This window comes from Gossypium hirsutum, chromosome A13, assembly GCF_007990345.1.
Source record: "Gossypium hirsutum isolate 1008001.06 chromosome A13, Gossypium_hirsutum_v2.1, whole genome shotgun sequence".
Lineage (NCBI taxonomy): Eukaryota > Viridiplantae > Streptophyta > Magnoliopsida > Malvales > Malvaceae > Gossypium > Gossypium hirsutum.
Genome location: NC_053436.1, coordinates 107268600 through 107282469, shown reverse-complemented (window position 1 = coordinate 107282469; position 13870 = coordinate 107268600). Strand labels below are relative to the sequence as shown.

General features: G+C 29.2%; 1 protein-coding gene across 1 annotated transcript; it reads left to right on the top strand.

Moving 5' to 3' along the window:
- The first annotated feature begins 8345 nt into the window (after positions 1-8345).
- LOC107893309 (hexokinase-1) lies at positions 8346-13154 on the top strand. Its single transcript, XM_016818261.2, has 9 exons — positions 8346-8892; positions 9941-10091; positions 10180-10362; positions 10825-10899; positions 11014-11169; positions 11255-11353; positions 11440-11570; positions 12254-12335; positions 12443-13154. Exons 1-9 carry the CDS (start codon positions 8621-8623, stop codon positions 12788-12790), a joined length of 1497 nt encoding a protein of 498 aa, XP_016673750.2. The 5' UTR covers positions 8346-8620; the 3' UTR covers positions 12791-13154.
- The last annotated feature ends 716 nt before the right edge of the window (positions 13155-13870 follow it).

The window sequence follows — 13870 nt, the reverse complement described above, 5'->3', positions numbered from 1 at the left end:
ACGATGAAGCCCTTAAACCAAACTAAAAACCTAATTTATACGCAAACCCTTTTATTATAAAATAATTGGAATAATGTAGATGCGATTAAATTCTAAAAAAAAGTCTCTATTTTATATGAGATTTTAGTATAATATAATATTTTTAGTTATTTTAATTTCTACTCATTTAAAATTTTTTTTTTTAATAATCTCATTATAGGTAGGGCGAATTAGAAAAAATTTTAGGGGTCAAAATTATAATTTTTACGATGATAAAAAATTTAATTTTACATTTTAATAGTCTATATATTTATAATTTTTAAAAGATTAAATCAAATTTTTATATTTTTAAAGGAGGTCAAAGTGTAATTTTAATTATACTAATTTAAAATTTTAAAAACTTTAAAGAGCCTAAAAGGAAATTTTCTATTTAACAATGTTTTGGAATGTCTAGAACTATTTATAGTCTCTCCCCAACCCATAAATAAAGGGATAACACGTTTTAACGCACTCGAACCCACGTTCTCCTGTATTAACAACAATACCTACAATATTCATTCAATAAAAAAAAGTCAAAAATATACATATAATACACCACATCTTTTTCCTATTTTTGGTTAGGGTGTTTTTTTTTTTGAAAAGAAACCATTGATAATGAGTTTTGTCTGGTTTATTCTTGTGATAATTTTGATTAATAATAAATTTTTTCAAAAAAAAACTAAATCTCCAAATTTTTATATATTTTTAAATTTCTATATTATGAAAAAAAAAGATTCCTGCCTAATGGAACACAAGATATTAAGTAGTATAATCTGCTATTAAATTTGAATAAACGCATTGTTTGCAAGTCATCATTAGTATACTCTCAAAATTATTTCTTAACTTTGAAAGGAGTTTAAGAACATGTTTCGATACTTAAAATTAAAAAAATCATAATTATTGAAGAGTTTTGTGCGTCAATATATTCGAACTCGTGACTTCTAGGATATAGAAATTATGTGAGCAAGTAAGACACCATACGAACTAGTCTATGTAGGCATAGAGATGTCTTTGAACTCATTTTAAAATCGAAATGCAAAAGTTTGAGAATGTGTGGTTCATGACATGCACACAAGACAATATATTCATGTTATCAATTCAATAATCTATTATTATTAAATAATAATTTAAACTAAATTAATCTAATTTCTTGACACCCTTATTTAAAATCTCATCCATAAATAAATTTAAAAGCTAGATCCGATCATGAGTTGGGTTATCTATCTAGACTTGAAGGTCTGTTTGAAAAATAGGAAGATTTGGACAAAAATATAGTCCCGAAAAATGAGTTTGAACAAAAAATAAAACTCGTTTTCTTAACGGGCTGAGCCTCTGATAAATTTTTTTTGTCTAGACTGTTTTGCTACTTTCATTTCGTTATTATTTTGTTACTATTTATATATTTTATAACTATTGTTTTATTGTTAATGCCACTACTATTTTAGAGGCATTTTATTATTAAGTTGTAACTATTTTAGTGTTATTTAAATATAAAAACTAAACATTTATTTTAATATTTTTAATATTTTTGATGTATTATATTTTTAAAATTATTTTATATGCAAATAATAATCTAAAAAAAGTTAATACGAGCGGGCCAAATTCAAGTTTAACATTTTTAATCTGTGTCGAGCTTGAACAGAATTTTAGGTCATTTTTTAAACCAAATCCGAATCTAAAATTTTACATTTACATAGACCAACCTATGATCACGTATATTTGAAGCCATTGTACGGCTCTCTTGAACTACATTTTGTTTACTGTAATTAATGAAAAAAAAAACAGAATACATTTTCATTAATTAAATAGGATAAATAGTGAGCAGAAGCAAGCATCTAATGGTAAGTAAATCAAAGTATGATATATGTAATTGTCAATTAAAGCAAAGAATTAAATCTTATTTATCATCATCCAAAACACACGTGCCTTACATTACTTTCCAAATTTGGTGACCTCATAAAATTAGCCACCAACTTGCCAATAATAACATCAAAGCTTAGCTACCCAACCTGGTTTTAGATTTGATGGATTCTGAACTCCTAACTAATTAATAATTTATACATATCAAAATCGAAACATATTCGAATGAGTACCCGTATATAATGAGATTTGAATTTAGAATAATTAAAAAAAATTATCTGTAATATTTATGCATGATAAAATTTAAATTTGAGCCATCAAAGCATGATTGATATTTGATGAAGATGGCAAAATTAAATATTAATTTATTTCCCCCAATTTTATCTCGAAAACTTAAAGATTTATTTGACTCAACCCAACCATGATACGTCACAAATATATATATTTTTCTATATTTAATGATAATAATTTCCTAAATATAATTATTTTAATGTAAATAATAATATAAATTTTATTATCATATATTTTAAATTAATATTATATATAAAAACATATTTTGATAATTATTTCGAAACAGACAGTTTTTTTTTAAATTCGATTTCATTGAATTTTAAAAAAATAATCCTATCAAATCAGATCGAGTCAGAATCCGTCGGGTCTCAAACTTTTTTTTCATGCCTAGTCATTGACTTTTTCACGTGACATATTGTCAAATATTGTTGGCTTAAAAACTAGAGACTTTCCTCGGTTTTAAATTTGTTACCAAGAGGCAAAAATGTAGACCGGTCGTGTCTCGTTACTTGAAAACCGGAATGGCATGAATTATGAACTTCCTTCAAAACTTTATTTTCTTAAATGAAGTTCAAATTTCAGAATTTTTAATTACAATTTGACACCAAGTGGATGATTTTTTTTGTGTTTTATTGTAAATATAGCTAATTAATTTTTATTTAAATTATTTAATGAAATAAGTCAAATTTAATTTTGGGAAGAAAAATGCTGGAAATAATTACTAAAAAGTAATATTGAAATACATGGGTTAATTTTTGTTATTAGTTATCATAATTTACAAAAAATAAGACTTTAAATTGATTATTTTTAGTGAATATAATTTTTTAATTTTAAATTTTTACTTATCATTAAACGATAAGGGTTAAATTTATTAAATTAAGTTATTTTCAAAATAAGATGTGGCAAGTATATTATCATATGCGTTATGTCATATCAACTTATTATTGTTATATATTACTTACTAAAAATTTAATTAATAAATTAGCAACTGTAATTGACGTTAAGATTGAAATTTTAAAATTCAAAAAGTATAAGGACTTACAATAATCCAATTGAAGAATATTGATTAAATCTATGACGGTACACATAGTTCAAGATTAAAAATTTAATTTAACTATGTAATGGCCTAAATTCAAAGTTGTCGGAACAGTGGTTTCATAACCACAAATCCGATTTAAAGAGAAATTTATTTCAATATTTTGCATGAAAATTGATATGATAGGAAAATCGTATGAAAATATTGATAGAAAAATTTTACCGATTTAGTGGTTAGTTAGAAAAAGAAATTATTGAAGAAATTGGGTAAAAACAAGGTATCGGGACCTCTATCTCGTAAAACTGAGTCGAAAATAATTTTATAAATATTTATGAAATGTTAGTAATGTAGTATTAAAATTTCGATAGGAAATTTTAATGTTTGAGTAGTCGATTAAATGAAAAGAACTAAATTGTAATAGGTGTAAAAGTTGCTAGAATGATTAAATAGCTTAAAATTCTAATGAGAAAGGATTTAAAAGGGAATTAGACCCAAAATTTATTATGGCTAGACGGCAAGGGCATGAAATCAAAAGAAAAATTGATAAATTAAGGGCAAAATTAGAATATTGCAAAATTAACTAAAAAAAACTAGGACTAAATAGGAAATATCTAGATTTCTCTTCATTTCTCTTCAATTCCAGCAGCTAAAAACGCATAGGAGGGTTCTTTAAGCTGGTATTCCATAATTTTTGCACCAAGTGAGTTAATCCTTGCCTTTTTCTTGTAATTTTTGTGTTTCTGAGACTTTTACAACTAGGCCCTACTATTAAATTCATTAGTTTTTGAGTTCATGGATGAAATTGAAAGTCACCATGGTTGAGTGTTGTAAGTTTATGATGAAATAGAATGAAATTAAAGCTTTAATTTGTTTATGATATGATTTTATTAGGTAATTTCAATAGAAATTGATTTTTAAGACCTAATTGTGAAAATGATTGGAATTAAAGTCTATTGCTGAAATTATGATTCCTAAAGGTTGTAAACTAGTTTAAGGTGATAGAATAAAATGTTAATCGAAAAAAATCAGCTCAATTGAGAGGCTAATTGAGTAGGGACGAAATTATCATTTATTAAAAGCTTAAGGGAAAAATAGTAATAAATAGCTTGCACAAAAACAATTTGGATAGCAGCAGTAGACTAACTTTGAAAAATCATCATAAATTGTAGAAATCAAATTAGAAGATGAACAAAATATGAAAGTCTAGTTTCTCATAGAAGAAATAGTGTAAGCAATGGATTTGTAAATTTTGAGATATAATGAATTTTGTGAGACAAGGTCAGAATGAATTCGGGTTCCCCTGTTCTGACATTGAAAAATCATAAAAAATTGAAGAAAAATAATTAGGGGCTTAAATTTATATGTATAGAATCTTGAATGAGTCTATTTTTAAGAGAAACAAATAAGAACATCATTTGAATTGTGTATGAAGAGATAATTAATTTTTAGTGAAGAAGGATCAGAACTATCAGACAGCAGAACAGGAGTGACTTTAAAGAATAAAATGTACTTATTGGCTAAACCAAAAATTCTGAAAATTTTATGGTAAGAAGATATATGAGTCTAGTTTCAGGGAAAATTAACGAATCTTAATTTGGAGTTCCGTAACTTGAGTTATAAATAATTTAGTGACTATGACTCAAATAGGCAGCTTTGAATAAACTATAAATAATAATAGTTGAATTATAGAGAATGTTGCATATGAGCATGAAATGTATTAAATTGATAATTAAATTTATTTATTTAGATCCAGAAGATTTAAATACGAAGCTAGATCGAGGAAATGAAAAAGTTCGGGATTAGTAGATTTTTTTTGTTTACAAACAAGTATCAAGGTAAGTTCGTGTAACTTGAATTATATTCTTAAATGCTTGAGATTGTATGTTATTGATGTGAATATGATTTGAATGTTCATTGTATGAAAATTAATGAAACATTTATATATTTGATAAAATGGGAAGAAATCCTGGTTGAATGAAAAGAAAATTCGATGGATATCTGAAAAGGAATTGACGGTAAAAAGGATCTAGCCCGGACGGGTGATCCTATCTTGATATAGCTTTCCCGAAGAATATGTGTAAAATGGATTTAGCCTGGACGGGTAATCCGAATTAGGGTCTGAATTTAGACTGGACTAGTAATTCAGATCCAAGCTCATTAGAGTAATTGTCGTTGCAGGAATTTAGCCTGGACTGGTAATCCCGACAATACTCTATGAGTTTATATTGCAAGGGATTTAGCCTGAACTGGTAATCCCGCTGCAAGGTTGAGGTTCGCGGGAGTGTGCTCTCTAAAATGGAAATGTGCGCACATGAATAAGAATTGACGGACCCGGAATTGTACACTAAAAGTGTACCTCTGAAAATCCATCGAAATTCTGATAAATTCAATGGGATAAATATGGAAAAATAAAAAAGGAAATGGAAATTATGATATTGATGAGCTCATCAATCATAGTATATTTTATTGGTACATGGAAATTATTGTACTAACTTGAATGTTGAGTTTGTGCATGTTAGGGTAATAATGCATTGAATGGATATATGAATGTTTATTGTATTGTATTGAAAATATTAGGTAAGTATAATTCTTGTTACATGGGCTTACTAAGCACAAAGTGCTTACTCTGTTTCATTTTCCCCTGTTTTGTAGTGTTAAGAGCTCAGAGGTCGGATTTGGTCGGAGACACATCACACTATCAACCTCAGGATTTCGGTATATAAAGAAACTTTATTTTGGAAATCAATGGCATGTATAAGCTAATAAAGTAAATGTTAACGTGAAATGAATGTAAAGTTAGCCATTAGTATGGTTAACAAAGCCATTAGTATGGTTAACAAACCTGGTTTTGGGTATGTGATGACGTTATTTTATAAATATGCATGAATTTATCTTGAAAATATGTTGAATTGGTTTGGTTGAAGTGGATTGGTCTCGATTTAATATTGCAGGGAAGGTTAGCTATTTATAAAGGGGCTATATTGAATATAAAAAAAAATCGTAAACTCCGGTAATACCTTGTACCCTATTCCGGCAATGAATACGGGTAGGGGGTATTACAAACTAAACGAATTTAACAACTATTGTTTGTGTTTTAACTAAATTTTCTAAATTTAAAAAATATATGAACTAAATTTGATCAAGTTAATTACGATTACTCTCTTTAAAATTGAAATTGACATATTTTATTAAACAATCTTACTTTTATTGTGGAGTATGCCAAGCATTTCAGCATAAACAATGTGTGACGTTGCAATGAGGAGGAGCTTTTCGTCCAGACAACGCGACCATGCTTCATCACAACGAGAAGAAAGCCACGTTGCAACGTGGCAATGTGTTCCTCAATTTTCTCTTATTTACTTCTTTCGGTTAAACGTTGTTTTAGTTTCCCACTTAAACATTGATTATTATAAATTATTTTAATATTATTTTACCTACGAATTTAGACTATAAATAGGCCTTCTACAACTCTAGAAAGAATAACCTATAACACGTTTAAGTATTAGCTTTTATAAGCTTTCAAGAAATTTTGTGTTTACGTTTTAAGTATTTTTACTTATGAATTTCGAGGTTTAATTTTTTATCTCCATCTTTGTACTCTTCGTTTTTGTTGATTTAATGAAATTATCTTTACCCGTATTTTTATCCTCTTCGGAGGAGTTTTTCCACGAAAAAAATTGTGTTCGATTTTTTTAATTTTCCATTATTTTTCTTGTTCGTTTCATGCTCGAGTTTATCCTAACTTTTATTCTATTAGATTAAAGAAAACATTGTATTTACTACCTTTAAAAATATTGTATTAAATATATATTTTTTGAATAATCTCATCTCATTATAGGTTCTGATCATATATGCTCTTTTTGATATAATGTCTAGAACTAACCATAACCCCACCCAACCCATAAATAGGAGGATAATACGTTTCAGCACACTCGAACCCACGTTCTCTTACATCGACAACTATACCTATACAAATTGAATTAAAACTCAATCCACTAGTAAATTTATATTTTTACATTCACATATTTAAAGAAAAATCCACCGAAAACTATATATAAATCGGAATGGATAATTTTAAGTACCAAGAGGTCGGATAATAATTTAGTTAACGTCAATTTCATGAAAAAAAAACTTTTATAATAATGCAAATTGTCCTATTATGTTTTTTGTATTTATTAGTATTGTAATTTTATATTATGTTTATTCCATTTAGAAAATCATATATTGTTTAGAATTGTTCTTTTTGGCATAAATATTAATTTTATACATAAATTTTAGTTTAATATGTTATTTGATATATTAATTTTAATTTTAAAGAAACAATTAAATATATTTATTTTTATATTAGATTAATATAATTATTTATGTATATAATATATCAATATAAAATTATATTAATTAAAAAATATTGTTAATATTTTATAAAACTTAAATTAAATCAAAATTTTATATATTAATTTACGTGACTTATATTTTAAAACACATGATGATTTGATAGATAGTATTTGTTTTTTTTTTATAATTTAATAAATATCATACTTTTTCTCTTTTTTGTCTTACATAATTGTAAAAGATTATGCTATTTTTTAAAAAAATTTAAAATATATGTGTCACATCATTATAATTATTTAGATAAAATTAACGAAAAATATTTGGCTTTAAGAATAAAAACACATATTTCAAAATATAAAGAATAAAAAAAAATTATATTAAAAAAAACTAAATGCATAAAGAAACATAGTACAAAGTACAAACGTATTATATAAAATTTGATAAAGTTAAAACCCAAAAATGTCACCCGTGAATGTAATATGAAATAAAAAATATTTTTTTGAAAAATGAAATAAAAATAATTAATGTCTACGAGAAAATACGAATGCAACTATAATAAAACTTGTATAATATAAATTATTAAGTTATATGTATAATAATATTAATTTATTAATTTATTAAATGTTTTAAATATAATTATAAAACGAGAAAAATATGTGGATATATTGAAAAAAGATGCCAAGAATGGGGAGATTCTGCACGTGCAAATCAGCCGAAACCGAACAGCTGTCTTACCTTGGAACTCCCAGAAGTAAAGGGTCATTATCGTAATTTTAATCAGATATAATGTCCATTTTCCCAATTTCTCACATTTAAATATCTTCTTTCATTCTTACATCCGCCTCCAAGGTCGAGACAAGATTTATTTATTTTTCTCTCAAATAATAACATAATTAGTTTTATTTATAATTATCAAAAAATAAATAAAAATCTCTCTCTTTGCTTTTCTCAAGAAAGCTGCTGCTTTATTGCTGAAGTTGAACGCTATATATAAAGATTCAAAAAAAAAAAACATTTGGTTGTTTGTTTTCTTTAAAGTTTTCTTTTGATTTCGTGTTTTGCGGATTTATACTCGTTGTTGCGATGAGGAAAGTAGCGGTGGGTGCGGCGGTGGGTTGTGCGGTGGCCGTGTGTGCCGCGGCGGCGTTGGTGGTACATCACCGGATGAAGAGTTCTGGGAAGTGGGCCCAGGCTCAATCTATACTGAAAGATTTCGAGGAAAAGTGCGGCACGCCGATTTCGAAGCTGAAACAGGTGGCGGATGCTATGACCGTCGAGATGCACGCCGGGCTCGCATCGGAAGGCGGGAGCAAGCTCAAAATGATAATCAGCTACGTCGATAATCTCCCCACTGGGTAAATCAACTAATCAACTCAATGAACTAACCAATTTTTTCCCGCAATACAAAATTCAGCTTCCAATACTTTCGGAATGGTCTTTTTTCCCTTTTAAATGTTTCGATTGATTGCTTAAATGTAGTCCGCTGATTCAAAAATGTAGAAGAGTTTGATTCGACTAAATTAGGATTAGGAAGCTTAGAGATTACTGGGTTTTTTAGTGTTTTAATTAAGTTGGTTCGGATCGACATTTTGGATTCCACTTATGAATTTTAGGAATTTCATGTATCAGATCCGATTCGAAATTTTGCATAATATTTTATATTACATTAGATTTTACAAAATTAATTCAAATATATGATATAAAATTTTACAAAATTAAGAAATTGTAATTAAAAATCTATAAGAATATTTATAAAATTAAAATGTATGTTATGAATTCTTATAAATTAAGAAATTATAATTTAAAATAAACAAAAAATAGTTATGAAAGTTTTTTTTTTCCTTAGCATCATCACTTACCTAACTTTTCAATCTTATGAACTTTATGCTTTATTGATTCTTATTTACCTTATCCACCTTTTGCTTTCATTTCATAAATAATTTATGTTCTAATATGTTGCTTACTATCTAAACCTTAGCTACTTCTTTTTGGCTTTTTGAGTATATTTTTTTCGAGTAATGGATACGGGTATTTGCTTGGAAGGGGTATATTCAATTATTTTTAGAAAAGTATTTTTCATGTATTTAGAGGGCATTTGGATGTCAATTCCTCGTACCCGTATCCAAAAATGAAGAGTCGAATAACATAGATTATTGTTACATTGTTTATAAATGCTTTAAGAAAATTTCTCTTGCCAATGCTTCATTATATGTTGACTTTGTCTTATCATAAGTTGGATATGGCATGTGGGAAGCTAGTCTTCAATTGTGAAAGAATTCGTTTCAAGAGAATGATCAGTAAATTCGGATCCGGCTTGCCAATGATTCAAGTTCTCTAAATTCTTGCATTGGTAGCAAGCTTAACTTAGCATATTTCTTGTATTTTTCATCTTTAACTTTCCAGTGATGAGAAAGGGCTGTTTTATGCGCTTGACCTCGGTGGCACCAATTTCCGTGTGCTACGTGTACACTTGGGTGGTAAAGAACACCGTGTCGTTAAGCAGGAATTCGAGGAAGTATCGATCCCTCCTCATTTGATGACCGGATCTTCTGACGTGAGACCCTTATCCATCCGGATTATTGATTTTAATCCGGCCTATATTTCTTCTTTTCTCTGAATTTGTCTCTATGATGTGATTGCAGGCATTATTTGATTATATTGCTGAAGCTCTTGCAAAATTTGTTGCTACAGAAAGTGAAGGTTTACATTTTTCACCCGATAGACAAAGGGAGCTGGGGTTTACATTCTCATTTCCTGTTCGGCAAACATCCATATCGTCTGGGACTCTTATAAAATGGACAAAGGGCTTCTTGATTGAAGATGCAGTTAATCCTAGTAACCTTTACTCCTATTTTGCAGTCTGAAATAGTAGTTTGTTATGTGTTCATGTTTGGGGGATGTTAGGATTTCATCGTGATGTCATTATTCTAATTTTTTCTTTGTAATGTTGAAAGCATGCGGACTTTGGTTTTCCACTTTTCCCCGTCCCAGGAGTCTTAATATTTTGTGCATATGGGCTATGTTTAGACCATAGAACTAAGATATGTTCATGATGTGTTCAGGTAAGTCCATTAGAACCTGGCCTGGCACGTACATCTCGATTAAATTTATAGACATTTAACTTTTTTATGAACAATCTGATCGAGGACAAGTTCTTCTTATAGATGTTCCAGAACGCATACAAGTGATATTCGGTTATTAATATTGCAATGACTTTCTTCTATATGTTATAACTTTTGGAGTTTGCATCATACAATCTTAGTGTTTCTCCTCACTGGCGCGTGTAGGTTGGTCAAGATGTTGTTGGAGAATTGACTAAAGCCATGGAAAGGATTGGCCTCGACATGCGTGTGACAGCTTTGGTGAGTCTAATTTGTTTCTACCGTTGGGTGTAGTAGTCCGTTGCTTTTCTCGTTTTTTTCCTGCTTGGCTAATGTTTTTAGTTCGTATTCCAAATTCTTTTGTGGATTTTGTAGGTCAATGACACAATTGGCACATTGGCTGGTGGAAGATATAACAACCCCGATGTTGTTGCTGCTGTGATATTGGGTACAGGCACCAATGCAGCTTATGTAGAGCGTGCTCATGCAATTCCCAAATGGCACGGTCTTCTACCTAAGTCTGGGGACATGGTAAGCAATGTTCTATGCTTCTGTTAATTGGCAACCAAACCATTACTATATGTTGAGTTCTGAAACCTTTTCCTCATTTTTTCAGGTTATCAACATGGAGTGGGGTAACTTCCGGTCTTCTCACCTTCCAATATCAGAATATGACCAAGCACTGGATACTGAGAGCTTAAACCCCGGAGAACAGGTCACTTTCTTCAGCCCCGAGTTTCTAGTTCCCACTTATTAATTTTCTAAACGATAGATGTTAACTCTATTAACTACTATTTCCAGATTTTCGAGAAATTGATTTCTGGTATGTATTTGGGAGAGGTTGTACGCAGAGTTCTGTACAAGATGGCCGACGAAGCCGCATTTTTTGGTGATACTATTCCGGAAAAACTGAAAATTCCTTTCATACTAAGGTATGTCTTTAATATGCTCCCCAGTTAAAATTCACTCGGTGTGCCATACTGTAGTGTAATTTTTCTCTGTATCTTATTTTGCAATGTGACTTAGATTTGTTTCACTGAAAATAGCTCCAGAATATGATTTTTAATTTTTTAAAAATCTTTTTACATGTTAAATTAAAATTTTGTTATTAATATTGTAATGTTTTTCTCGATTCAAGTTACTTTTTATTTAAAAATCACTTTACTTGCATGAAAGTTCTTTTCCCAAATTTGTCTTACCCCTTTCGATTAAAAATATATATATGTCTTGTTTCCAGTTGATCAAACTATTTTCCGTGAATTAGACATGGGAAAATGCGGAAAATATTTCCTGTAAGTAATTTCCTACAGATCACACCCACCTTGAATACATGAAGCTTACAATCTCTTCTCAAATGTGAGCCTTTGTACTTGGAAGGATAATAAGATGTGGATCCTTAACCCGACGCAATCTAAGTCTGATATAATCCGATTTGGTTAATGATTTGTTGGGTTACTGAATTTTAGGCAACTTATATGTATCGGACCATGTTACGTGTTTAAGCATGTTCATTCCCTAAGATAATTGTTTTTCCAACATGTAGTTCAGCAGTCTTTGATTTTTGGGTGTGATGAGAAATTGGAGATCGGTTAACATTTATCTGTTGATTCCGCAGAACTCCTCACATGTCCGCAATGCATCAGGACACAACTCCGGATCTCAAAATTGTGGCGACAAAACTAAAGGATATCTTAGAGGTAGAATATGTTAGATATGTTTATTGTACAAATACGGGTTTTCCTATATATCACGCTTTTAATCGGTTTTTTCTCGTATTGTTATCTTTCCGTCGTTTTTATTTCAGATATCGAATACCTCCCTGAAAATGAGAAAAGTTATTGTTGAGCTATGCGACATTGTTGCAACTCGTGGTGCCCGACTATCGGCTGCGGGAATTGCCGGCATCCTCAAGAAAATCGGAAGAGACACATTGAAAGATGGTGAAAAGCAAAAGTCGGTTGTGTCTCTAGACGGTGGATTGTACGAACACTACACCAAATTCCGTACCTGCATGGAGAACACCCTCACCGAGTTGCTAGGAGAAGAAGTCTCCGAAAACATCATTATCGAACATTCCAACGATGGTTCCGGCATCGGGGCAGCCCTCCTAGCAGCTTCTCACTCACAATACATCGGAATTGACGAATCCTGAAGATCGTTGAACTTAAAAAGTAAAACATCGTAGATCGAAGAATCGAACTATTATGATTTTTGTATATTTTTCAGCCGTTGCGAACTAAGAGTTTGTGCTCGCAAATCGTTTTTAAGTTATGGTCAATCCGGAGTGTATAATCAGGTAATGGATCAAATGTAACGAGTGTCTGCTTGTAGCCGCCGGAAGCTTCATCGCTGCAACTTGTCACTTGGCTCGATCCGTTCATGGTGTTTGAGGATCAATTCCGTAACACCGATGTATAAGTACCCGTCGATGGTAGTTCGATAAGGGTATGTAAAACTCCGATTTCGAGTTGTTGATCTTTGCGCATCGAGAATAAAAGGTCATCTTACGGTTCAAATGCCTATTATTTTGTTTGAATTGTTTTGCAAAATTGGTTTTTCAAGTTAGAAAATTTTAATTTGTGGTTTTTTAAATTATAAAAATTGTCATTTATATAAAATATAAAAATGATTTTTATATGTTAAAATTCAGTTTTATAAATGATTTTATATTTTTAATATTATATATAAATAAGTTATATTAATTATTTAAAAAGTATTTTCAAATTTATTTTTCATATATAGATGATATTAAGGATGAGTTAATATAGATTATTTATAGATTATTTATTAATTTAATTATAATTTAAGTTGAATATTTATCAACATTAAAATATTAACAACATTACATTGTGGTAATAATTATATTTTATATAAATAAATTATTATTTTTATATAATATTTAAAATTACTTATATTTTTTTTCCTTCAAACTCATATTTATTTTATCACTTAAGTTATTTTTTTTTCAATAAAAAAAAAGTTCCAAACTAATACTTTTTTTTAACACATTTTTGCGTACGGGAGGAAATCAATTTTTGAAAAATTGATTTTCTTATCTTATTATCTTTTAATTGTGGATTGTATAAAAATGTGATTTCACCTTATTCTATTGAAAAGGGATATAGATAATGTGAAATTACAATTTCATATTGTTGCGGAAGCGACGATAATATTAATAACAATATTATCAGAAATATTTAGATAATTATTATGCCAACAATTATACTAAGAA

Coding starts and splice junctions, on each gene's coding strand:
- LOC107893309 (XM_016818261.2), top strand. CDS start 8,621: ATGAGGAAAGTAGCGGTGGGTGCGGCGGTGGGTTGTGCGGTGGCCGTG. Junction 10,900..11,013: donor ACATGCGTGTGACAGCTTTG/GTGAGTCTAATT, acceptor TGGATTTTGTAG/GTCAATGACACAATTGGCAC. Junction 11,354..11,439: donor GCTTAAACCCCGGAGAACAG/GTCACTTTCTTC, acceptor TACTATTTCCAG/ATTTTCGAGAAATTGATTTC.